Source organism: Culex pipiens, chromosome 2 (assembly GCF_016801865.2).
Source record: "Culex pipiens pallens isolate TS chromosome 2, TS_CPP_V2, whole genome shotgun sequence".
Taxonomy (NCBI): domain Eukaryota; kingdom Metazoa; phylum Arthropoda; class Insecta; order Diptera; family Culicidae; genus Culex; species Culex pipiens.
This window is the reverse complement of record NC_068938.1, coordinates 92,582,426-92,609,171: the sequence shown is the minus strand read 5'-3', so window position 1 is coordinate 92,609,171 and position 26,746 is coordinate 92,582,426. Positions and strand designations below refer to the sequence as shown.

Below are 26,746 nucleotides of genomic sequence, written 5' to 3'. Positions count from 1 at the left end.
ATTCCGTTTTTTTTATATGCACTTCGGAAGGAACCGCTCAAGAAAAAAATCAAATGGGCAGCAACGGCAGCGAAAGCAAGCTAGGGAGGGTGAAGAAAGGCCCCAAGAAATCGCTCACTCTCCTTTGTTCTGCTGTTCGTAAAGCTGTTTCTTGACCCCTTACCTTCCGATCTGCATACCAGCCTAAAAAACCTCTGAAATTTTCAGGCAGATTGGTGAGGTCGATGCGAGATGGGTATGCTTTGCTTGTGGACTTGCTCTTAAGTTTAAAATGATATTTTATAATAATGAAAAACAAAGTTATCAAAAGTTCAAAATCGCTTCAAATGTGTTGGAGGCACTTTAAAATGACAAACTTGTTTAGAATTGGAAGAGGAAAGCAAATGGGTGACTAATGATGTACTGTGGTACGCGCGGCTGGTGCTACCCCGCGCAGTACTAATTCTCGCCTGTTTAGGTGGCAGTTCTGAAGTCGCTCATTCTCTCTAATTTCTAACTCTCTGTGGTCCCACTATGAAGAATTAACCCTCTCAGCTTTGTGCGATCAGTGGCGCGAAATGCACTGATGCGCTCCATGTATGTTACATGTATAATTGTAGTCAGATCCCAATAAAGTGTCCGTTGAAGAAGTTCGGTCTGTTTGCGAGTGGCAAATAAAAGTTTGCGTTTTTAAGTAGCCCGCCGTGTTTGATTTCCTCCGGAACTCTCCAGAGTGATCCGGCCCCATCCGGTTCTGTACATTTTGGTCCTTCGAACCGGATCACTCGACCGGTGGACCAGTTCCGGAGAAATTGTGCAGTGCAGCAGTGTTGGCCATTGCTGTGCGGAGGTGAACGACTGTGACGAGGTCAACGACCGCTAGCTGGAGTTCAACGACCCAGAGTTGACCGTCGACGAGCTGCAGTTGGCGCTGAAGAAGGTGCTGTGGGATTTGGAGGATTCGGCGGTTGGTGTTGTTGCTGTTACGGTTGCTGTTGCAGTTGGTGTCGACGATTGGACGGACGGAACTTCGAGCTGCGGACGGATTGCGGATTCAAAGGGAAGTAGAAGTGGTCTGTGGCTTGGAGCTGATGCATGCGCTGCCAGCCATTGCAATTAAAATTGATTTTATTGTTTGAGCTGTGGTGATCCACAATTAAAGCTGAACCGATTTGAGTTGATGCGAGTTTTTATTTGAGCTTGGGTTCTTGAGTGTGGTGAAAATTCTCCCTTTGATTGACGGTTCTGGGGTCCCTGGCTTAGTGGGTTGGTCTTGTTCTCTGTCATCTGTCTTCGAGAGGTCGCGCGCGTCGGGTTTTCAGGTGTCAATTGTGGTCCAAGAAGTGCATCGCGATGACTACGTTGCGGGAGTACCAGATGCAGGAGAGGCAGCTTCGTAGTACGCTGGAGATGACGAAGAAATTCGTTGATGGCTTCAAGGATGGCGAAGACGAAGCTCAGATCGACGTGCGGCTGAACATGCTGGATGATGCGTTGGCGAAGTTCTACGTCGTGCGGCGCAAGATCGACGTCCTCACTGATGTGTTCGGGGTTGATGCTGCTGGAAAGGAGAAAACACAGGATGTAGAGGAGCACACTAAGGCGTTATGGGAGTTCGAGAACTTGTACTGTGAGTTGAAGGCGAAGTTGCTGGCAAAGCGGAAGGAGGAAGCACCCACGCAAGCGGCACCTGCTCAGGCGAAATCGACTGTTTCGCGCGTGAAGCTGCCCGAAATCAAGCTGCCGTCGTTTGGAGGAAACATCACCGAGTGGATTACTTTTCGGGATTCCTTCAAGTCGCTGATCCATAATAGTGAAAACCTTTCAGATTTCGATAAGTTTACTTATCTTCAGTCTTCACTGTTTGGAGAAGCGCTTGCTGAGATCAGCACAGTGCGCGTGTCGGATACGAACTACCAGGTGGCGTGGGGCGTGCTGGAGAATCGCTACGGGAACATGAAGCTGATCCTGAAGAGCCATCTCGACGCCATCTTTGCTGTTGAGCCCGTACGAGACGAGTGCTTTGAAGCGTTGAACCATCTGCTGAGCGTGGTGGACAAGAACCTGCAGATGATCAACAAGCTCGGGGTGAAGACTGAGGATTGGTCCATCCTGCTCGCTCACGTTGTCACTAGCAAGCTGGACGCCGCAACATTGCGCCATTGGGAGGAACACAACAAGAAGTCCAAGGAGTTCGTGAAGTACGAGACGCTGCTGGAGTTTCTGCGGGAACAGTGTGGAGTGCTGCAGACGATCGATTCCATGAAGAAAGCTACGAGGAACGAGCGTCGCCCGCCGAAGTACGCGTCAAGTCACGCTGCGTCTGCTGAGCCAAGCGGATGCTTTTTTTGCAACGGACCTCAGCACAACGTGTTCCAGTGTTTTGCGGTCAAGAAGATGAGCTGTGCAGAGCGTGTCGCAGTTGCCAGGAGGAATATGCTGTGTTTCAACTGTTTGCAGCCTGGTCACGTCGTGGAAAAGTGTACGAGAGGATTTTGTTCGATGTGCAAGCGGAAACATCACACGCTTCTTCACGAGAACTTTGGCCAAAGGTCGAACGCTGCCGCTGCAGGCCCGAACGCGTCGCGACCTCATTCAGGGAACACACCATCCACACACTACCCACAACAGAAGACACAAAGCCAAACCCGTCACACACCCACTCAATCTACACAAAACCCTACACAGACACCAGTCTCGCAAAGCTCACAACCACAAAGCTCACAGCTCGCCACAGGCCACACAGCAGCGTGCAACCTGTCGTCGTCCCTTGTTCCAAGTCGTACGGAGGAGGTTCGAGAAGTGTTGCTGTCCACGGCTGTTGTACGGATTTGCGATTCGCGAGGTCACACACTGTTCGCTCGAGCACTGCTTGACAGTGGCTCCCAGCGAAACCTGATGACCAAGGAGTTCGCGCGCAAGCTGAAATGCAAGCCGCAGTCCGACTACCTGCGGGTGAAAGGAATCGGCGTTGCAGAATCCACTTCCACCTTTGCGGTGACCGCTACTGTTTGCGCTCGTTCTTCGACGATTTCGGAGTTCGCAGCATCGATGAGGTTCCATGTTTTGGCGAAGGTCACGGCGAATCTGCCGTTCAACAACATCGATGCCGAGCAGCTGAGCATTCCAGAGGACGTGAAGCTGGCGGATCCGCACTTCTACCGTCCTGGACCTGTGGACATGATCATTGGAGCAGAACATTACTATGACCTGTTGTCCGATGGCAAGATGAAGCTTGGAGAAGCAAGCCCGACGATCCAGAACACCGAGCTCGGCTGGGTGGTGTCTGGCGTTGTCAACGGAGTAGCGGCGAAGCTGCCACGAGTCGTAGCGAACCAGAACTCAGCAGAAGCAGAAGCATTGGCGGAGATCAACGATTTACTGGCCAAGTTCTGGGAGTTGGAGTCGTGCCAGACGCCGAGTACACATTCGCTCGAGGAGAGCGCCTGCGAGGACCTGTTCAGGGCGAACACCGTGCGCGACGAGACCGGTCGGTTCGTCGTCAGACTGCCGAAGAAGCAGACGATCCTGCAGAGTCTAGGCGAGTCGAGATCGATCGCGATGAAGCGGTTCTACGGGCTGGAAAGGCGGCTCACCGCTAATCCAGAACTGATGAAGCAGTATTCTGACTTCATTCACGAGTACCTGGAGATGAGACACATGGAGGAGGTGAAAGAAGACTAGAGGAGAAGCAAGCGTACTATTTACCTCACCATGCTGTGCTGAGACCAGACAGTACGACCACCAAACTGAGAGTAGTCTTCGACGCCTCATGTGCTACTTCGTCTGGGGTCTCGCTGAACGATGCTTTGATGGTAGGACCGGTGGTCCAGGATGATTTGCTGACCATCATTCTTCGCTTTCGTTTGCGGAAGATCGCCGTCGTGGCAGACGTCGCAAAAATGTACCGCATGGTGAACGTTCACCCAGATGACCAGGATCTGCAGCGGATCTTGTGGAGGGACTCGCCGAGCGAGCCTGTGCGAACCTTCAAGCTCACTACGGTGACGTACGGAACGGCGTCGGCGCCCTATCTGGCCACGAAATGCTTGCGCACGGTCGGAGAAGAGGTGGAAACCACACATCCGCTGGCGGCGAAGACCATCAAGCATGACTTTTATGTCGATGATATGCTCTCGGGAGCCGACTCGATCGAGGAAGCGCAGAAGCTGGTTGGAGAGACCAGCGAGCGGCTGATGGCGGCCGGGTTCCTGCTCAGGAAGTGGCGAAGCATCGACAACGCCGTGCTGGAAGCCATCCCCGAGGAGCTGCGAGACGAAGGAGGTGCGAAAGAGTTGGATTCGTCGACTGCCGCTGTGAAGACACTGGGTCTGCTGTGGGACTCGAGCAGCGATGAGTTCAAGTTCAAAACGCCGACGTGGAATGCCGCTACGGTATTCACGAAACAAACGGTGCTGTCAGACACAGCACGCATTTTCGATCCCGTTGGACTGGTCGGACCAGTTGTTGTGATCGCCAAGATCTTCCTCCAGAAGCTGTGGAAAAAAGGAGTCGATTGGAAAGAGCCGTTGCCAGAAAATCTTGTGCACATTTGGGATGAGTTTCGACGAAACATGATGAGCTTTGACAACATCGCTGTGCCACGTTGGGTCGGTTTTAGCCTGCAGTGTATCAAGCTTGAGCTGCACGGATTTTGCGATGCGTCGCTTGAGGCGTACGGAGCGTGTTTTTACACGCGCAGCACCTGGAGCAACGGTGGCGTTTCGGTCAACCTGCTGACGTCGAAGACTAAGGTGGCGCCGATGACCGACTTGAAGCGACGAACCAAGGAGGAGACGATCCCGCGACTGGAGTGCTCGTCAGGACTGCTGATGTGCCACTTGCTGCAGAAGATACGCCCACTGTTTCCGGTCGACATCGAGATCCATCTGTGGACGGATTCGATGGTCGTCATGAGCTGGCTGGCGTCCGCACCATCTCGCTGGAATCCATTTGTGGCAAACCGTGTGTCGGAGATGCAGCACCTGAGCAAAGGTTGTATCTGGCACCACGTACCCGGTGTGGAAATCCCGGCGGATCTGCTCTCGCGAGGCATGATCCCAGCATTGCTCGCGTACGCATCGCTGTGGTGGATTGGACCCACATGGCTGTGCCTAAGTCCAGACAAGTGGCCGCAGACGAGAAACCCTACGCAGGAGGAGTTGGAAGCTGCATTGCTGGAGCAGAGAGCGTCGTACGCCTGCACTGTCCAGATTCTTCAGCCGGAGCAGCTGTTCACGCGCTATTCGTCATTGTTTGCGCTGATTCGAGTCACCGCGCTCTGCCGCAGATTCGCTCACAACGCTCGACCTGCCAACCGTGAGTGCCGAAAGAGCGGGTACATCACGCACGCCGAGCACGAAGCGGCACTGCTGGAGCTGGTGAAGCTGGCGCAGAAGGAATGTTTCCCGCATGAGCTCGCAGATCTGGAAAAGAAGGGAGAAGTTAACGAGACTTCGAAGTTGAACGCGCTCAATCCTAGGCTCGTGGAGGGCGTAATACTGGTTGGCGGCCGGCTACGAAACGCTGCAGTTTCAGCTGGGAGGAAGCATCCGATGATTTTGGACAACCACCATCCGCTAACTAAACTAATTCTACAGCACTACCACCACAAGTACTTCCACGCTGGACTGCAGCTGCTGATTTCTAGTGTGCGCGAGCGGTTCTGGCCGCTGAGCGTCCGGCGCGCAGCGAGGCAAGTCATCTTCGAGTGTGTACCGTGTTCCCGAAACAAGCCCAAGGTGCAAGATCAGCTCAACTGAACTCTCGCCCCCTGACACCCCTCAGCAGTGACCCGAACGATCTCGACGTCCTCACCCCTGGTCACTTTCTGGTCCAAAGACCACTGGCAGCGGTGGCAGAACCAGACCTGGCGGAAGTCCCAGAGAACAGGCTGTCAGCGTGGCAGAGAACGCAGGACTTTGTGCAGCAGATCTGGCGGAAGTGGTCGACGCAGTACCTGTCGGACCTCCACAACCGAACGCGATGGACGAGACAGCGCAACAACCTGTCCTGCGGAATGATGGTGCTGCTGAAAGAGGAGAACCTGCCGCCACAGATGTGGCACCTAGGGCGAGTGACCGACATTCGCACTGGGAGCGATGGCAACGTGCGCGTTGCGGTCGTCAGAACGAAGGACGGAGTCTACGAGAGAGGAATCTCCAAGATCTGCATCCTTCCTATAGCAGACAACTTCCAAAACACACAAAAAGAGAACTAAACATTCTCCATCGAGGTGCTTTACGCGCCTGCGGGGGTGCAGATGTGCACTCCCGCACACCAGTTAAGTTTTATGTATTTTGTACTTGAGCAAAAAGTAACCCCATTTCTTTTTTGCCAGCGTTGATGCCCATGTTCCCCTGCACCTGTTCGCTGTTGTCCCACTCGCTCTAAGGTCCGTATCTCTCCAACAAACCGTCAATCAAGGGTCCCATCACCAACCGCATCTACCCGCTGGACGCATTCCAGGGGATTAGTCTAGTCGTCCTAGACTCGGCGCGAGCGCGCCCGGAGACCGGTGGTCTCCCACGCAAAGCAAACAGTAATGCTTTTCTGTTTTCTACCGCCAGAAAAATCGCAAAAGTTCGTGCCCATGGGGGCACGCGCAAAGCCACGATCAACTCAGCAACCGAAAAACTGCAGTAATTCGGCCGCTGGAGTCACCCTGCACCGGTCGTCGTACAGCTTGGCCAGCTTTCCCGACGATCAACGCAGTTCGAAGCATCGCACAAGTCGCACACACACCGTACGTCGCACGTACGCCGCTCATCCACCCACACTGTCCGCGCCAGGGCAGTAGCATCGGTGCCAGAGGCACCCGCGGAGGCCACGGTGGCCTCCGCTCCAGGCGAGTCTTTTTTTGTCCCTGTTTTACTCGTAAAAAAGCCGTCTATGTTCGTTCACAGAGTTGCATCCGTCGTCGAGGACGACCACCCGAGGATCGAGATTGCGGCCGTCAGAGACGCTCCACGGCAAGCAGCAGCCCTAAAATGCAGCGAGAGATTAACAACGCACCCAAAAACTGACCTGCGAATGAAGAAATCAATCAGCAGCGATCGACAGCAGCAGCAGTAAACACCACGAGCAGCAGCAGAACGGCTTGGTCATCAGCTGATCGGCGAACAATTGATGCACCTATTGTGCCGAAGAACGATGCACCGCGATCGAGAGTGAAAGTGATTTTTTCTTTTGATTGCTCCATGTATAGTTGTTTACATTTAGTTTTTTTTTGTAAGTTGTTAGGTGTGTTAGATGTTAGGTGTAGTATTAGTGTCATGGTCAGTAGGTTGGGATTGAAAGGTCTTTCAAGGCGGCCGGGATGTTTAAAATTGGAAGAGGAAAGCAAATGGGTGACTAATGATGTACTGTGGTACGCGCGGCTGGTGCTACCCCGCGCAGTACTAATTCTCGCCTGTTTAGGTGGCAGTTCTGAAGTCGCTCATTCTCTTTAATTTCTAACTCTCTGTGGTCCCACTATGAAGAATTGGGTCCTAAAATGAAGCATAGATTGCTGATATTATTGTTTACAGCGATAAAGCTTATTTTTCTGAGTACAATGACCCTTTGTACGACCACAAAGAGTTTAAAATGGATTTTTAAATCAATTTTGAAAAATTAACCTCGCGGTCCTTCTTGACAGAAAAGCTCCTACTTGACAGCTCGTTTCAAGGGGACCATAGTTGATCCATCGAAAAAATGTTGTCTTGTCAAAAAAAAAAATTTGCATTAAAACGAAAAATAGTGATCAGAAATGGTTTTTAATCGTGTTTTTTACCGTTGTACATAAAAATTGACATAGGGCTTTAGTACCCAATTAACCCTCTCAGCTTTGTGCGATCAGTGGCGCGAAATGCACTGATGCGCTCCATGTATGTTACATGTATAATTGTAGTCAGATCCCAATAAAGTGTCCGTTGAAGAAGTTCGGTCTGTTTGCGAGTGGCAAATAAAAGTTTGCGTTTTTAAGTAGCCCGCCGTGTTTGATTTCCTCCGGAACTCTCCAGAGTGATCCGGCCCCATCCGGTTCTGTACAAAACTAACAACATTTAATTGATTGCTTTATCAAAATTCAATCAAACTAAGCAGATTAATGAGGTGTACGGACAATTTTTTGGCCTAAATTTGGGACTTTTATTAGTAAATTATTTTTATTATTTTTTTAATTGCAATTTTTTGGCAAATCAATGTCAGGCTCGTAATGAGGACATTATCCCGCGTCGATTGATATACTGCCATTACAGAGAAAAATGTCTCAAGCCAACCCTTGATTTCTTAGCAGAGTGCGGACAGTTTTCTCTGAATCGGCTATATAAAAGTTGGAACTTTACAAAAAAATAGGGGTTATAACAGCGAATAATGATTCCGAACAGGGCTGTACGGACAATTTGTTGATACACTGTATAAAGTTAAGCTCGCTCAAGCATGCCTGCGAGAAAGTTTCCTCCTCAACTTGTTCTTGCGAACAAAAAACTTATCACTTTCAAGTGGTTCGCGCGAACATCATTGCTCACTTTACAGTTGGTTCAAGTTCCTAACTGCACGTCTATGTGTGTGTGTGTAAGTGTGCACATTTAGCGTTCACTACAATAAAGTTCCGTGCGTGCAGCTCCTGCTGACCACGTGTTCGCATTCATCGTTTCTTGCATGTGTGTTTGAAACTCATTCAACGCTGATGATGGACTTAAAAGTGCAGGACCTCGCGCGTCGTCGTCGTCCTGGGGCGTACATATACAAATACAAACTCATCGCCAGACAGACAACCGACCGACCAACCCGGGACCGGGTGTAGTGTAAAGCATGTTGGCGTACGGTCCACTCCGTTCAGTACCAGTTTACACCTGACCACGTGCACTTGTGTTTCCGCCGTTCTTCGATTGGTGCGCTAGGGGGGGAAGGTTAGGGTGGCAACTCGTCAGGACTTCCTTCAGCACACGAACACGGTGGTGCACTGGAAGAAATAAATTGTTGATTTTAAAAATTCATTACCATCCACAGTGTGTGTGCGCTACTTTTGGAACTGACAAAGTCCGGAAAATTTCACACGAAAGCTCAGCCGGAAAATCCACGTGAAAACTCACAACAACTCCGGGTGTAGCGTACAGGGAAAGTGATTTCCGTTTCCGCGACTTTGATTCGCGTTAGTTAATCGCATCGTGTGAAGAGCAAGGAAAAACGTTGCAGCAGCAGTGGGTGGTGAAACGAAAGTGAAATTCGAACAGTTGGTTGGCGCGCGCGAAATTTCCCGGCCAGAGGAAAAAACTTCAACATTATTTGCGCGGGCTTTTCGTGCTGTAACCTTCTGACATCACGTTTAAGGTAAAATGGTGCGAAATTGAAAACAAAAATCATGCACTGCAGCAGTCTCAAGTGTGTGTGTGTGTTCATGGGCGCCTTTCATTGAGGAAAATTGCTTTTTTGGATGGGTTCTTCCGCCGTCGGGAACGACTTTTCGAAGTCAAGGTCGTTGCTGGGAATTCGTGGAAGTTAGTGCTGTGTTGGGTGCCGATCACAAATTGGTCTGGGAATAATATTAAGTTTAATTTTTGAGTTATAAGGTGTTTTTTTCGTGAAAAATGTATTTTTGATTTTGTCTGTTTTTTGAAACAAAATAGCATTGACTTTTAGAGAAAAAATAGCACAAATAGTATGAAAAATAGCACAAATAGTGTTTTTGGAATGGGAGACCCGTTAGATCCCTTAATATTGAGATAATTTTAAAACATTCTAGTTCCTGAGCAATACAAAAATGTTAAAAAGTTTTATATTCATTCATTTATACTTTTTACCAGAAGAAAAATAAAATAAAATCTGTTTTGGGTGACCTAGAGTATACTTGGAAACGAACTTGATTTTCAATAAATGGGAATCGGAAAGTTTTTTAACTTTCATTTTTAAAAGGGTATAAATGGATGAACATAATTTGCATTTTATGCATTTTTCTATTTGAAATAGGCTCAGGAACTCGAATGTGTTAAAATATCTCCAGAAAATGGGATCCAAGCTCATTTACAAATGAAAAATTGAGCATGATTATGAGCATGAGAGACCACCCATTGTTGCCCCTCCGTTGCGTAACGCTGAAAAGATAAAACATCATGATTGCTAAAATTAGATCAGTTGCGAATAGGTAACCGTCATTGGCCACCAACGGCGCCCGCCATGTCAGTTTGTAGATCTCGATTTTAAGGTACGGGAATGTTAGTTAGCGCAGGTTGCTGCTAGGGCAGCTGTTTCGCCCTGTACCCTGTGCTTACACCCCACAAGCGCCAGGAACCAGAAAATTTGTTAGTAAGGTAGGGTTTTTGGTCAGGATGCACCATGGAATGTGATGATGCAACCCAAAATCATAGTGTTTGTTGAAATGTTTTATATATTATTCTCAAGACAAGCAATCGGATGCGGCGGATGAGACATTTCCCGTTTATCGGTTGTTAAATTTTAAATGAAATGGTCTAATCTTAGACAGCCGGCTGTGGAAAGATAAAACCAAAGTCATTTGTCATTAAAGAATAAAGGATTAAAACCCTACGAAAAGGCATCGCAAATCTGAGTCCAAAATGAAAAATTTACAATAAAAAAGGCTCTATTTATGTGTTTACCCCATCTACAACCCAACCCCGCCTCTAGGCGGTCTTCAATCTAAAAAATCGCCAAAAATCCATTTTTTGGCTGTGACTTTTCCAATGTTTTGAAAAATTTAATTTATTTTGTGAACTTAAAAATTTGGTGTCTTCGGGAAAGTTGTTCTCAATACAGTCCAGGCTCGATTACCCGAAGGTCTCGGAAAAAATCTTTTCGGATAAAATCCAAGATGGTGATCAATATTGCATAGACGAAATATTGGAAAAATGTATTTTGTTATTTAATGGGCAATCAACTATTCAAATTTAACTAAAATGGGGTCGCAGAACTTAAATTTGATGCTAAAAACAAGAAAATAAAAAAAGCGAAAAAAAAACTTTTTTCTGTGCGTGATTCGATTATCTAAAGTCTCATACAAACCTTCAGATAGTCGAGTCTGGACTGTATAACGAATATCTCGCATACGAGAATTGGCAACAATTGAACAATTATTGCACCCTTCACAGGCCGAAATCTAAAACAGTTGCTTTTCTCCATAAATTTCAAATGCTAAAGGGGTCCACGTTGATCCATTTACACTGGAAAAATTAAATTGCCACTAAAAATCTCATTTAATCATTGTGACAAAAAAAAAAAAGTTTTGCGCCGCTACTCGTTGCTAAAAAAGCTTAAAATATATTTACATATTTTGCAACTACATATGCATAAACCACTACTTTAAAGATCAAAACCTTTATCATTAAAAATATTATTCATGTCACTAAAGCGAAGACTCTTTTTGCACATAATTTGCGATATTGATATTTTTTGTAGGAAGTTTTAAACTATGCTCCAATGAACTGTATGGTTTTGAAGCGTTGTTCGTTCTATTTAAATTGCTATACCCTTTCTGGCTGAAATTTTGAAAACAACTTTTTTATAGGTATAATGATAATGAAAATGATCTGCTCAAAACCTTTCACGAAGAAAGTATGGGGTCAATAGATTGCAATTTTGAATTTAAATGCAACTTTCTTTCGATCATACTATTTTTAAGGACCTTGTTAAGACTGCTCTCCTGCTCTTACTTGCTTGCTATCACTAGGAAAATACTGCCAAAATGCAAAAAGTGCGTAAATAACACTTAAGTGCTTATAACTTTTGATAGGGTTGCCAGATCTTCAATCTTTTGAATACCCATCCTGCGATAGGTCGCATGAGAGATCCGGACAACGTTTCCATCATAATATCTGAAACCCGGCCTCCAAAAAGTGCATAAATAACTCTGAAGTGCTTGTAGCTTTTGATAGGGTTGTCAGATCTTCAATGTTTTGGACGCGTTAGAGAGGTCTTTTGAATACCTATCCAACGATAGGTCGCTTAAGAGATCCGGACAGCATTTTCATCAAAATATCTGAGATCCGGCCTCGAAAAAGTGCGTAAATAACACTTAAGTGCTTATAACTTTAGATAGGGTTGTCAGATCTTCAATGTTTTAGACGCATTGGAAAGCTCTTTTGAATACCTATCCAACGATATGTCGCATGAGAGATCCGGACAACGTTTTCATCAACATATCTGAGATCCGGCCTCCAAAAAGCGTATAAATAACACTTAAGTGCTTATAACTTTTGATAGATTTGTCAGATCTTCAATGCCTTGGACGCGTTGGAAAGGTCTTTTAAATACTTTTCTAAAAATGTATAGCATGACGGGTTTTCTTACAAAAAACACCCTTTTTACAATCTTCTGCACTTTTGCTAAAATCGTTTTTTTAGCATAACTTTTGAAGTACTTAACTAAACTTCATAATTTTAAATAGCGACTTATGGGACCCCAAGACGGATCGAATGACGCCAAAACGGACAAAATCGGTTTAGCCAATGTCGAGATAATCGAGTGACAATTTTTCGATCAACATCCCACCACACACACAGACATTTGCTCAGAATTTGATTCTGAGTCGATAGGTATACATGAAGGTGGGTCTAGGAAGTCTAATTGAGAAGTTCATTTTTCGAGTGATTTATTGTCTTTCCTCAGTAACGTGAGGAAGGCAAAAAGCTTGAGTTCGATTGGTTTCATCGCTTTAAGTCATTATTTTGATTAAAATATGATCTCCTGGAGGGTATCAAAGATTGTTTACATCTGTAAGAATAAAGTGTTCCGAATTTGTGGATTTCAAAGTTCAATATTTTTCTTGAAAATTTTGAAATAAAACATTCAAATTTGCAGTAATTTTTTTTCTCTCTGGTAGAACTCCTGAGTTTTTTGTTACTTGGGGTTTCGCATACTTGTATCCAAATTAATTCTTGCTCAAAGGCATCCAAAACGTAAAGGTCAGTTTGATAATGACGTTATTGTCTAATCAAAATCAAATTATTCGCTATACAGCATTGCCTTGGCGTTCTCGATTGCGAGATTCCTACTACTCAAAACTAGGTGTCCGAAGGCTTGATTGTTGAGGCAATGGAGCATTTCCATTCGAGCAGTTTTTGCTTTTTTCTACAATGTATTTCTTATGGGAGAACTGTCATTTCTACCACTCGAATCGGGTATTCCATTGCAAACCTCTTTTAACACCTATGCTTCCATCCACCCCGGGATTCGAACTGTCGTTCAACTGCCTATCAGCGACTCCACCGATGCAGGACACAGGGGTAACGACCTAACTTCTTGGTTAGACCGGGGCCATCTTTACTTCCCCGTCCGACGGAAGGCGTGATCAGACACATCTCGTGTCAAAAAATGCCACCGAGACCTTCTGGGATCGAACCCTGGCCGACTGGGTGAGAGCCAACCACGCTTACCCCTACACCACGGGTCCCGCCGTTATTGTCTAGTAAATTAAAATTTGAAGGAATGAAGTTCAAATTCTGCCTGATAAGGGCCAATTAAGATACAAAACGCCCGTTAGGAAAAGAAAAGAATTGGACAGTACCATTCTAGCCTTTCCGTTTTAATTCAGTTCACGGTCAAAATTTTAAATTCCAAGAGCGAAAGTGAAATCGTGCCGCCCAGTTGTGAGTATTTATTTTTGAAACAATTTAGTTGCTTTGCTATATCTCTGCCGCGCTAGCTGCTGTCCAATTCCATTCCGAAAGCTTCATTATAAACACACAATCTGAGCAGCAGCCGCGTGTTGTTCATTCGTAGTGATTCACAGAATCGGACACAAACACGAAATCCCACCCAGGTCCCCAGGCGGTGGGCGGCCGAAATGGCCAACCCTCGAAGGGTCCACCTCAACAACAAGAACGCATGCATGGCGTGTCTGGTAATCTGTTTTTGCTGTGTGTTTTCCTTCCATATTGTTGTCCGACCGTCGCTGATTGCTGGAATGTTTTGACTGAAAAAAGCGCGGAAAATCATGAAAGCTAAGCTCAGCATAAAATGATGCTCATGTCCACACAGGAAGCGACCAATATCGGCTGGTCCGGAGGGGCAGTGCAAAGAAATTCCAACACGTGAGCAAGCTGATGTCTTCAATGTGCAAGCAGTTGCAGTCAAATTAATATTTGATTATCTAAATGGTTTTCCCTGAATGTGGGCTGCACAGGATAATATATTGTTGCAAGGGAGTGGGTGAGGAACAAAACACTGTAATCTAGATTCATATTGGCAAATTGAAAATGTATGGATGAGTCACTCGAATTGATTTGAAGGCTTTTATAATGAATAACTTTTGCACTATAGTTTTACAAGACAAACAAAATCATTAAAACCAATTCAACTGATTTTCGAATGACGAAATTGATACGAGTATGAAAATTTGAAGCAAACTTCGTCAACTTACACGAAATCGGAAGAAAGTTTCAACAATTCCTCATCAATTTTCGCAAAACTCTGAAGGGTAATTTTGGAGCCTGATTACTAGGGAGCCCAGAATATGGGGCTTTTTTCAAAACCTCGCTCCACAAGCTGAATCTTGTTCTTCAAGCTATTTTAGGGCTCTGGCCCAAATATGAGCAACATTTTGCTAAATTTTGTGTCGCGTCGTTCTCAGCTCCCCTAGATCCAATTTCGATTCTTTTGTATGCATATGAAAGCTAGTGTGCTAAACCTGGACGAGTTGCCGATCAAATTTTGAAATCAATCTGTTTTCGATGTGATAAGATTTTCCAACAAATTACACCGTTTTGAAATAAAAATAAGGTCAAAACTTGATATTTTCACATCTTTTATTTATCCCAAAAAATGCCTTTTTTTTAGCTCTATAACCTCCCAAATTGTCATCAAGATTCATAATTTAGTTCTGTAGTAAGAGCCGTTTGATTAACCCATCATGTATGAAAAAACTCTAAAAAGGCAAAAGCCCACCTGGTGACCTTCGCCAAAAAAGAAGGGGCAAGTGCTGTGTGAGTTGGAGGCGAATGACCCATTCACAAAAAAAAAGAGTAATTCTCTACGAAAACCGGAAATGGATTTTATTTCTATTTTTTTTATTTGACTTAAACTTTGTGGGGGCCTTCCCTATGACCAAATAAGCTATTTTGCGTCATTGGTTCACCCATACAAGTCTCCATACAATTTTGGCTGCTATCCATACAAAAAAGGTATGTAAATATTCAAACAGCTGTAACTTTTGAGTGAATTTTCTGATCAATTTGGTGTCTTCAGCAAAGTTGTAGGCATTGTTGAGGACTTTTGAGAAAAAATAGGTACACGGAAGAAAAAAAAATTGCAGATTATTTAATCAACTTTTTTTTTCACTAAAACTCAATTTCCCAAAATACGTATTTTTTGATTTTCGAGATTTTTTGATATGTTTTAGGGGACAAAAATCCGCAACTTTTGAGCCATAGAGAAACATGGTCAAAAAATCTGCCGCCGAATGATGATTTTTTGAAAAAACAGTGATTTTTGGAAAAAAATCGAAGTTTTATGCAAAAACAAGTTTGACATTATTTTTTAATGCAAAATTGAATTTGCAATCGAAAAGTACTCTACAGATTTTTTGATAAAGGGCTCCGTTTTCAAGATATAGCCACCGAAAGTTTGATTTTAGCGAAATATTTGCGTTAGGTCGCATGAGTGATCCGGACAACGTTTCCATCAAAATATATGAAATCCGGCCTCCAAAAAGTGCATAAATAACTCTGTAGTGCTTATAGCTTTTGATAGGGTTGTCAGATCTTCAATGTTTTGGACGCGTTAGAGAGGTCTTTTGAATACCTATCCAACGATAGGTCGCTTAAGAGATCCGGACAGCATTTTCATCAAAATATCTGAGATCCGGCCTCGAAAAAGTGCGTAAATAACACATAAGTGCTTATAACTTTAGATAGGGTTGTCAGATCTTCAATGTTTTAGACGCATTGGAAAGCTCTTTTGAATACCTATCCAACGATATGTCGCATGAGAGATCCGGACAACGTTTTCATCAACATATCTGAGATCCGGCCTCCAAAAAGCGTATAAATAACACTTAAGTGCTTATAACTTTTGATAGATTTGTCAGATCTTCAATGCCTTGGACGCGTTGGAAAGGTCTTTTAAATACTTTTCTAAAAATGTATAGCATGACGGGTTTTCTTACAAAAAACACCCTTTTTACAATCTTCTGCACTTTTGCTAAAATCGTTTTTTTAGCATAACTTTTGAAGTACTTAACTAAACTTCATAATTTTAAATAGCGACTTATGGGACCCCAAGACGGATCGAATGACGCCAAAACGGACAAAATCGGTTTAGCCAATGTCGAGATAATCGAGTGACAATTTTTCGATCAACATCCCACCACACACACAGACATTTGCTCAGAATTTGATTCTGAGTCGATAGGTATACATGAAGGTGGGTCTAGGAAGTCTAATTGAGAAGTTCATTTTTCGAGTGATTTATTGTCTTTCCTCAGTAACGTGAGGAAGGCAAAAAGCTTGAGTTCGATTGGTTTCATCGCTTTAAGTCATTATTTTGATTAAAATATGATCTCCTGGAGGGTATCAAAGATTGTTTACATCTGTAAGAATAAAGTGTTCCGAATTTGTGGATTTCAAAGTTCAATATTTTTCTTGAAAATTTTGAAATAAAACATTCAAATTTGCAGTAATTTTTTTTCTCTCTGGTAGAACTCCTGAGTTTTTTGTTACTTGGGGTTTCGCATACTTGTATCCAAATTAATTCTTGCTCAAAGGCATCCAAAACGTAAAGGTCAGTTTGATAATGACGTTATTGTCTAATCAAAATCAAATTATTCGCTATACAGCATTGCCTTGGCGTTCTCGATTGCGAGATTCCTACTACTCAAAACTAGGTGTCCGAAGGCTTGATTGTTGAGGCAATGGAGCATTTCCATTCGAGCAGTTTTTGCTTTTTTCTACAATGTATTTCTTATGGGAGAACTGTCATTTCTACCACTCGAATCGGGTATTCCATTGCAAACCTCTTTTAACACCTATGCTTCCATCCACCCCGGGATTCGAACTGTCGTTCAACTGCCTATCAGCGACTCCACCGATGCAGGACACAGGGGTAACGACCTAACTTCTTGGTTAGACCGGGGCCATCTTTACTTCCCCGTCCGACGGAAGGCGTGATCAGACACATCTCGTGTCAAAAAATGCCACCGAGACCTTCTGGGATCGAACCCTGGCCGACTGGGTGAGAGCCAACCACGCTTACCCCTACACCACGGGTCCCGCCGTTATTGTCTAGTAAATTAAAATTTGAAGGAATGAAGTTCAAATTCTGCCTGATAAGGGCCAATTAAGATACAAAACGCCCGTTAGGAAAAGAAAAGAATTGGACAGTACCATTCTAGCCTTTCCGTTTTAATTCAGTTCACGGTCAAAATTTTAAATTCCAAGAGCGAAAGTGAAATCGTGCCGCCCAGTTGTGAGTATTTATTTTTGAAACAATTTAGTTGCTTTGCTATATCTCTGCCGCGCTAGCTGCTGTCCAATTCCATTCCGAAAGCTTCATTATAAACACACAATCTGAGCAGCAGCCGCGTGTTGTTCATTCGTAGTGATTCACAGAATCGGACACAAACACGAAATCCCACCCAGGTCCCCAGGCGGTGGGCGGCCGAAATGGCCAACCCTCGAAGGGTCCACCTCAACAACAAGAACGCATGCATGGCGTGTCTGGTAATCTGTTTTTGCTGTGTGTTTTCCTTCCATATTGTTGTCCGACCGTCGCTGATTGCTGGAATGTTTTGACTGAAAAAAGCGCGGAAAATCATGAAAGCTAAGCTCAGCATAAAATGATGCTCATGTCCACACAGGAAGCGACCAATATCGGCTGGTCCGGAGGGGCAGTGCAAAGAAATTCCAACACGTGAGCAAGCTGATGTCTTCAATGTGCAAGCAGTTGCAGTCAAATTAATATTTGATTATCTAAATGGTTTTCCCTGAATGTGGGCTGCACAGGATAATATATTGTTGCAAGGGAGTGGGTGAGGAACAAAACACTGTAATCTAGATTCATATTGGCAAATTGAAAATGTATGGATGAGTCACTCGAATTGATTTGAAGGCTTTTATAATGAATAACTTTTGCACTATAGTTTTACAAGACAAACAAAATCATTAAAACCAATTCAACTGATTTTCGAATGACGAAATTGATACGAGTATGAAAATTTGAAGCAAACTTCGTCAACTTACACGAAATCGGAAGAAAGTTTCAACAATTCCTCATCAATTTTCGCAAAACTCTGAAGGGTAATTTTGGAGCCTGATTACTAGGGAGCCCAGAATATGGGGCTTTTTTCAAAACCTCGCTCCACAAGCTGAATCTTGTTCTTCAAGCTATTTTAGGGCTCTGGCCCAAATATGAGCAACATTTTGCTAAATTTTGTGTCGCGTCGTTCTCAGCTCCCCTAGATCCAATTTCGATTCTTTTGTATGCATATGAAAGCTAGTGTGCTAAACCTGGACGAGTTGCCGATCAAATTTTGAAATCAATCTGTTTTCGATGTGATAAGATTTTCCAACAAATTACACCGTTTTGAAATAAAAATAAGGTCAAAACTTGATATTTTCACATCTTTTATTTATCCCAAAAAATGCCTTTTTTTTAGCTCTATAACCTCCCAAATTGTCATCAAGATTCATAATTTAGTTCTGTAGTAAGAGCCGTTTGATTAACCCATCATGTATGAAAAAACTCTAAAAAGGCAAAAGCCCACCTGGTGACCTTCGCCAAAAAAGAAGGGGCAAGTGCTGTGTGAGTTGGAGGCGAATGACCCATTCACAAAAAAAAAGAGTAATTCTCTACGAAAACCGGAAATGGATTTTATTTCTATTTTTTTTATTTGACTTAAACTTTGTGGGGGCCTTCCCTATGACCAAATAAGCTATTTTGCGTCATTGGTTCACCCATACAAGTCTCCATACAATTTTGGCTGCTATCCATACAAAAAAGGTATGTAAATATTCAAACAGCTGTAACTTTTGAGTGAATTTTCTGATCAATTTGGTGTCTTCAGCAAAGTTGTAGGCATTGTTGAGGACTTTTGAGAAAAAATAGGTACACGGAAGAAAAAAAAATTGCAGATTATTTAATCAACTTTTTTTTTCACTAAAACTCAATTTCCCAAAATACGTATTTTTTGATTTTCGAGATTTTTTGATATGTTTTAGGGGACAAAAATCCGCAACTTTTGAGCCATAGAGAAACATGGTCAAAAAATCTGCCGCCGAATGATGATTTTTTGAAAAAACAGTGATTTTTGGAAAAAAATCGAAGTTTTATGCAAAAACAAGTTTGACATTATTTTTTAATGCAAAATTGAATTTGCAATCGAAAAGTACTCTACAGATTTTTTGATAAAGGGCTCCGTTTTCAAGATATAGCCACCGAAAGTTTGATTTTAGCGAAATATTTGCAGTTTTTCAATTTTTAAAAATAGTGACCATGAGTGACCGTTTCTAAAAATATTTTTTTTGAAAAGTTCAGAAAATTTGCTATAAAATTGTCTAAGAGACATTGAAGATTGGACCTCGGGTTGCTGAGATAGAGTCGCTTTAAGAAAAAGAAACACGAAAATTGATCTTTATCTCACCAAAACAACCCACCATTTTCTAATGACCATATCTCAGCAAATAATGGTCCGATTTTCAATTTTAATACATGAAAAATTCGTGAAATTTTCCGATCTTTTCGAAAAAAATATTTTGAATTTTTTTAAATCAAGACTAGCATTTTAAATGGGCGTAATATTCAATGTTTGGCCCTTTTAAAATGTTAGTCTTGATTTTAAAAATTTCAAAATATTTTTTTTCCAAAAATCATTGTTTTTTTCAAAAATTCATAACTCGGCGGCAGATTTTTTGACCATGTTTCTCTATGGCTCAAAAGTTGCGGATTTTTGTCCCCTAAAACATATCAAAAAATCTCGAAAATCAAAAAATACGTATTTTGGGAAATTGAGTTTTAGTGAAAAAAAAGTTGATAAAAAAATCTGCAAATTTCTTTTTCCGTGTACCTATTTTTTTCTCAAAAGTCCACAACAATACCTACAACTTTGCCAAAGACACCAAATTGATCAGAAAATTCACTCAAAAGTTACAGCTGTTTGAATATTTACATACCTTTTTTGTATGGACAGCAGCCAAAATTGTATGGAGACTTGTATGGGTGAACCAATGACGCAAAACAGCTTATTTGGTCATAGGGAAGGCCCCCACAAAGTTTAAGTCAAATAAAAAAATACAAAAAATAAAAATGGTCGAAATCGGCCGATTTCGAAGAGAGTTGCTCATCTGGGAAGGGGTACATATTTCATGTCAGAAAAAAGGTGTAATTTTACCTCTGAAATTGAGGTAAAATTTCATCATACAAGAGGAAATATTCAACCTTCTATAATAACATCTTCCAAATTTACACAATTTACACACAGGCAGGTGGGATTAAATCGGTTTTTACGGTTTATAGAACATACCAAAGCTGTAAAACTCGTTCCTGGGGATATCAATGGGTTAATCTCAACAAATTTCGCTCAAAATTGGCACTTTTTGAGATTTTTAGAAAGATTTTTAAAGTTTGGTGGTAGATATTTGTAAAGTAATTAATGATGGAGACAAACTTGTTGGTCAATGTTTTAAACTAATTTGGTTACACCAATAAAAAAATACACTAAATAATGTAAACAAATATCAAAAGTGTGCACAAAATTCCTATACAAACTAAAATAAGCTTAAATCAATAGTTTAACCGACCTTATCAATATATTTTCAAAAACAAAAGATGGAATCTCTGCCAATACCCTTTAAATTTTTTTTACATATTTTTTTAATTCTGATATACTCAGAAAACTTTTTTTTTATTTTTCAATTAGGACGTTGCAAATATTTTTCAAAGTTTATGTCGCCCCCCCTTCAAAATCGGCCTGAATATTCAGGGGGCACAATTTTTTTTCGAAGAACTTCAAAATTTTAATAAAAATTACAGTTTAATCGACTGAAAACCAAATAACAGCCATTTTCCTGCGTTTATAATCATATTTAGCATGTTTGAACTCCACATGGATCACCGAGGGTTTGGTACATGTTTTCCGATTTCGTGTAAGTTGACAGAGATTGCAATTTTTCACTGAAAAGAATAACTCTCATATTTTTAATCTTAAACCACCAATCTATTTTCGAAAGTTTCTTTTTTTTTTTTTGCTTTTTCAAGAAACTATTGTAACACTCAGATTAGTTTAGGTCTTGTTAACTTTGCATAACATTTCTACAGGACCTAATACAAAAAGTGAGACTCTAACTGTTTTCTATTCAGAGTTATGAAAATTTCCGTAAAATAGTCTTAGCAAAAAAATTTCACGTGTAGTGGATCCTTAAAGGTCATATGAGCAATATCCTAAAATAAAAATTGTAGAAAATTGTCTCAGCTCTTAATTAAACAAAAAAAAAATCTGAAAATGTTTACCTCAAAATGGCTTTAACCACGGGTATGAATCTTCAAGCAATTTCAATATGGCGAGTTGTATCAGAAGAAAGTGAAGCATTTTCGCTAGTTCTCACTGTTCTGTGTTCTGCGTGCACGTCCGCAAACATAGACCACACACATACTAACACAAAGCGCCACCAAGAGGCAAAAGGTGATTACGAATATTTTTGACATTTTCGTTAAAAATATGCGGTTTTGCAAAAACAATTAACAAAACCAACTTTTAAGTGTAGTTCGACTTGTAACTTGTAACTAATTCGTTGCTGATTTGTTTGAAAATTTGTTAAAAATAAAAAGTTTTTTTTGCAGCACTCATTTTGGACGGACATTTCTGTTGTCACCTTCTGGTTCCTTGGATTGGCCATGGATAATTTCACAGTGTAATAAACAGGGCAGCTACCACCACGTGGCGCCACTGTTCTGAATGAGAAAATGATACAGGTTTTTCAGACGAGTTTCAATCCCGTGAAAAGAGTTATCAAAATTAAAAAAAGAGTGTAGAGAATTGCTCATTAGGCCACTTCTGCATATATTTTTATACCATTTTGTTGAAAATCTAGAGTTTTTTTTAACCCTCTAACGCCCATGGTTACTCCAGAGCACCACTATTTTTTGGATTCAAAATTAAATTTCTCAGCAACTATTCATTTTTTCAACCTGCTTCAACCTGTATTAGTTAATATAGAATGTTAACTAATAACCATTAAAATTTCGTCCAATTTGGTCGATCCAGTTACGAGTAATGTGGGAAAACGTAAAAAATCTCGATTTTGCTCTGGGCGGGAAGGGGTTAATAGGTCCTATAAACATCCCAAGTAACACTTTTTTTCCAGAAGTTCTACAAGAGCTCTTCAAGATAGCTACAGCATAGCAGTTTTGACCGCGGTAGGATAAAATTCTCTTCAAAACTTCTTCAGGAGTTTGGAAGAGTACTTGAAAAGAGTTTTATTCCACCGCGGTCCAAACTGCTATGCTGTAGCTATCTTGAAGAGCTGTAGAACTGTAGTAGATCTCCTGGAAAAAAATGTTACTTGGGATATGAAACACAATAGCTTATAGGACCTTTTTTTTTAAAAATAAGAAACTCTAGAAATGAAATTAAAAAAAAAAATGCTTTTTTTAAGATCTAAGCTTATGTTAATTCTAGTTTTTACCTATCCCTGTTTCTTCAAAATTCTCCGATTTTTTTTTTGGTTTTACATCTAACTGAACGATTACCAAGCAAAATACAAAAGATAACCGTTTCGATACGACACAACATAAACTGTTTACTCGCCAAACAGAGCCATTTTCAATTTCGAAATCAGACAAACACCGCGCCGTTGGTCGTAATCGCGCGACTGTACGTGCTGGACCTATGGATTGCATGCTTCCATCGCTATGTGAATTGATAAAATTGGGCCACCGCTTAACGATTGCCTGTAACGATGTTTTGAATATCTGAACTCAACAAGTTAAACTAAAGAGTTGAGTGCTTTAAAAATTCAATTCTCAATTTCTCGAAACTGGGACATGGTACATGGTGTGTCATATAGAATTTCAAGTAAGGGGTGAAGGGGAAAAAAGTCAGTCAACACCAAAAAGACCATTTTCCAACCCACTCGAATTCTTCACACTAATGACAAATGACAGCAATTTATGTGACCTTTGCGTGGGTTCTTTACCCACGCGGGAACGGGTTCGATTTGGTAATAAATATCCTTTTTTGTTTGGTCTCGATTTCAGAGAACCCCGTTGTTGTCTGTCGTCTGTGACGGATAACTCAATCGATCGTACTTTTTCGTCGAAGGACCTCCCCCAGGATATGTTCCACCACTTGAGCAGCTCGCATCGCAACCATTGATGGTCGTTCCGAAGGTCGCAGTGGCCACCGTGATTCCGCAGCCCGCCGGAAAGATGGCCCCACCGGGTCCTGTTCGGGACCGGCGGAGAAAAACCCACGGCCTGTACTTCCACTCATCGCCACCGAAAGGTAAGTTCAAAGTTCTTATAGTTGTAACACGTTCTCGTTGGTAACGATGGAGACGCGTGGTGCTTTGTGCAAAAGTGTTTGACCTTCGTGTCACGCGTTGTTGAAACGCGATTGATGAAGCCACGTGTCGATAATAATTCATTTGACGTGCAAGTACGCACTTTTCTCACTAGACCGTGAAATGGTTGACTGACTGGCTGGCTGACTAGGTTGAATAAAACATATATCACAATAAACACTTTCGCCCGCAAGTGTGGGAGCTTTGTTTACGCCAAGACCACAAAGGAATGCAACGTATTCCAGTAAAGAAAATAAACTAGTTTGGTACGAAATATATTTTATCATTAAGTCTTTTTTTTTGTATTTTCAAAGGAGGTGGTTCGAAGGCTACTATTTTACAAAATTAGTAAAATTACCTCCGTTTTTTGTAAATCTACAGTATATTTTATATGAAATAATCTGTAAATAATTCATAAGGTGCCTTTGGGCATTATAAAGTTAAAAAGATATAACATTGTACTAAATTTGAAACCTTACTAGTTTCAATCGGCTAACAAATACTAAATAAAAACTTCTATTGTCGAAATCTGTTTGATTTATTTTTGTTCAGAATTGCTCCATTTGGGAATTTCTCAATATTAAAATTTCATCATTTTTTTTAGATCCGGACTAACAAAGTACATAAATATCAGTTAAGTGGTCAAAACTCGAGACAGGGTTGCCAGATTTTCAATGTTTTGGACATTCGATTACCTATCAAACGATATATAACATGATGATATTTGGTGCGATTTCCTGTCATTTATTCAACTTCCAAAAATGTGCGAAAACACATTTTTATGCATAAATTTTGAACTACTAATCGAAACTTCAAACAATGCAATCGAATGCGACTGGTTTGGTCAAAATCGGTTCAGCCATTGATGAGAAAATTGAGTGACATTCTTGGTCACATACACACCCAAGTACACACAGACATTTGTTCAGTTTTCGATTCTGAGTCGATATGTATACATCATGGGGGGCTTTCGAGCTATAAATAAAAAGTTCAGTTTTAGAGCAGGATTATAGCCTTACCTCAGTGAGGAAGGGAAAAAATCATCCTTTTTTCTCTTTTGATCGAGCTACCGTGGCGTGAGGTTGCGGTTATCGTCTTGTAAGAGGGAAGGTTATGGGTTCAGAGCGGTAAATAGTGTTCGTGGAAATACAATGTCCCATCCCAGAGGGTCTCGGAGTACCAAACCTTCTTAGCATGGTGCTCCCAACGAAAAAAAAAAAACAAATCTCTGAGCGTATGGTGGTGTGTCCCCATGTTTCTTGGACTGTCAAGAAAAAATAGTTAGGAGTTCGGAAAATCCAGCTTAAACAGCAAAAAAAAGATGGTAAAATCGTATGCAAAAGTATGTAATATTGTATGAAAAAACGTGTACATAAGCATAAATGGAAGAAAAAATAGGTTTTGTACACAGAAGACAATCACACCGTCTTTGCAGACTGAATACTAATACTAAACGGGACAAACATTGAACGAAAAACTCCAGGAGGATAAGGCGGGAATCGAACCCGCGCCCCTTAGCAACTTAGGGATCGGCAGCCGAAGCCGCTAACCACCGTGTCACGAGGCCCTCCACACTCCAAAATAACATCCATCCGGCGAGAATCATATTCAGATTGCCACGCCCCAACCCTCTCGGTGGGATCATCGCCGATGTAGCTGTGCGGCAAAAACCCATACAATAGGCTTCAAGTATGACTATTCCACTACAAAATGTCGGGTGAATCATTCGTCCGAAGGTTTACGGTCATAGATTACCGAACATTTTAATTAATTTTATTTTTGATAACTATTTAAATGTATTTAGGACACTTTTAAGGCACATAAGCCATTTTTGCGGTTTATTTGACACACGAGGCGTGTAGGCCAGACTCTTGTGAAAATTTTGATGTATTGGAAGTCTATTTTTGAGGCTATACAGTGTATTTTTGGGAATATCTTTGAAAAAAAAAAATCAGTTCCAAAAGAGCTAATCGGCGAATCTAGACATCTAGTCAACGTCATAACGTTGGTGTTGCAAAGACAATAAATTATTTCAAACATTCATATTATTTATTAGCCAATAGGTTCCAAAGATAGACTTCCTATTCAACATTTTCACAAGAGTCTGGCCTAAACGCCTCGTGTGTCCGAATAAATCGCAAAAATGGCTTATAGACCTTAAAAGCGTCCTAAATACATTTAAATAGTTATCAAAAATAAAATTAATTAAAATGTTCGGAAATCTCTGACCGTAAACCTTCGGACGAATGATTCACCCGACATTTTGTAGTGGAATAGTCATACTTGAAGCCTATTGTATGGGTTTTTGCCCAAATTTGCCCGAGGCTTTGTATACCGAGCTCGAAAACTAGCTAAATTATCACGAAATCTTGCTATAACTCATCACATATAGATCCTATCAATTTGGCGTCTTCGACAAAGTTGTTTGTTTTGATATTACTGACAACTCTTCTGAACATTGTAATCGTCTAAAATCAAAGTTCAACATAGTTTTAGTCCAAAAACTGTTTTTTGGCAGGGATTTATGAAAAAGGTTCCAAAACTGGTATTCAACGCAAAGATAGAGCTTTGGCGTCTTCGACAAAGTTTGTGGAAATTTTCAGCCCTACAACTTTGCCGAAGACACCAAACCTCTATCTCTTAACTGTCAAAAGTTAGAAATTCCATAGCCTGCTGTGATGAGTATTTTGAAAAACAAATTTCACCAAAAGTAGGCCATGACAACGCTGAACAAAATTGTAGAACATGTCAAAGCACGAAAATGCTTACTTTTTGCTCTAATCAATTAAGTTCGTCAAAACAGCCTTTTGAACCACTGTGCTGTGGGATCCTCATACATCGTATACAGTTAATACAATATATGACGTACGGAAAACCTACTGTTACATTGGCATTGTTTACTTTTACTTTACTTTTACTGCTCGTACAACCTCCGGGTCATGAGCTGTCTCCATATGCGCTGCCACTGGACTTGGTCCTAGGCTGCTACTCTCCAATTCCTGGGCTGCGAATTGAACACCAACTTCACCGGATTGATTGTCTAGTTTGTTTGGCGCGCATTCAGCGCGTCCGGCATTTTTGCGACGTGTTCGTCCAGCCTTGGCGACCTTCCGAATACTTGCGCCAGCTCGTGGTTCACCCATCTCCTCCATACAGTGTTCTCACCTAGGTCGTGCGAGCTGTCAGTTATGGTCAAGGTACATAGAAAATTATGGTATGCCAGATATTAAATGATATCATGTAAATTTTATCATACTTTTTTTTCAATGTTTTTTTTAAAA

General features: G+C 41.9%; 3 protein-coding genes across 4 annotated transcripts in view; all 3 read left to right on the top strand.

The window, feature by feature from the left end:
- Window positions 1-1,332: 1,332 nt before the first annotated feature.
- LOC120418971 (uncharacterized) lies at window positions 1,333-3,663 on the top strand. Its single transcript, XM_039581517.1, has one exon. The coding sequence runs from the start codon at window positions 1,333-1,335 to the stop codon at window positions 3,661-3,663; it is 2,331 nt and encodes a 776-aa protein (XP_039437451.1).
- Window positions 3,664-3,791: 128 nt separating this feature from the next.
- On the top strand, window positions 3,792-7,053 carry LOC120418970 (uncharacterized). The gene is made up of 3 exons (XM_039581516.1): window positions 3,792-5,674; window positions 5,767-6,051; window positions 6,885-7,053. Exons 1-3 carry the CDS (start codon window positions 3,792-3,794, stop codon window positions 7,051-7,053), a joined length of 2,337 nt encoding a protein of 778 aa, XP_039437450.1.
- A 1,689-nt stretch (window positions 7,054-8,742) lies between these two features.
- Window positions 8,743-26,746, top strand: part of LOC120418960 (uncharacterized) — a 60,821-nt gene continuing 42,817 nt past the window's right edge. The window contains exons 1-2 of one of the 2 annotated variants that reach the window (XM_039581504.2): window positions 8,743-9,294; window positions 23,161-23,407. In XM_039581504.2, coding sequence (XP_039437438.2) covers window positions 23,278-23,407 — 130 coding nt within the window. In that variant the 5' untranslated portion in view covers window positions 8,743-9,294; window positions 23,161-23,277. The remainder of the gene's footprint in view (window positions 9,295-23,160; window positions 23,408-26,746) is intronic. The other variant, XM_052707005.1, reaches the window with a different exon arrangement.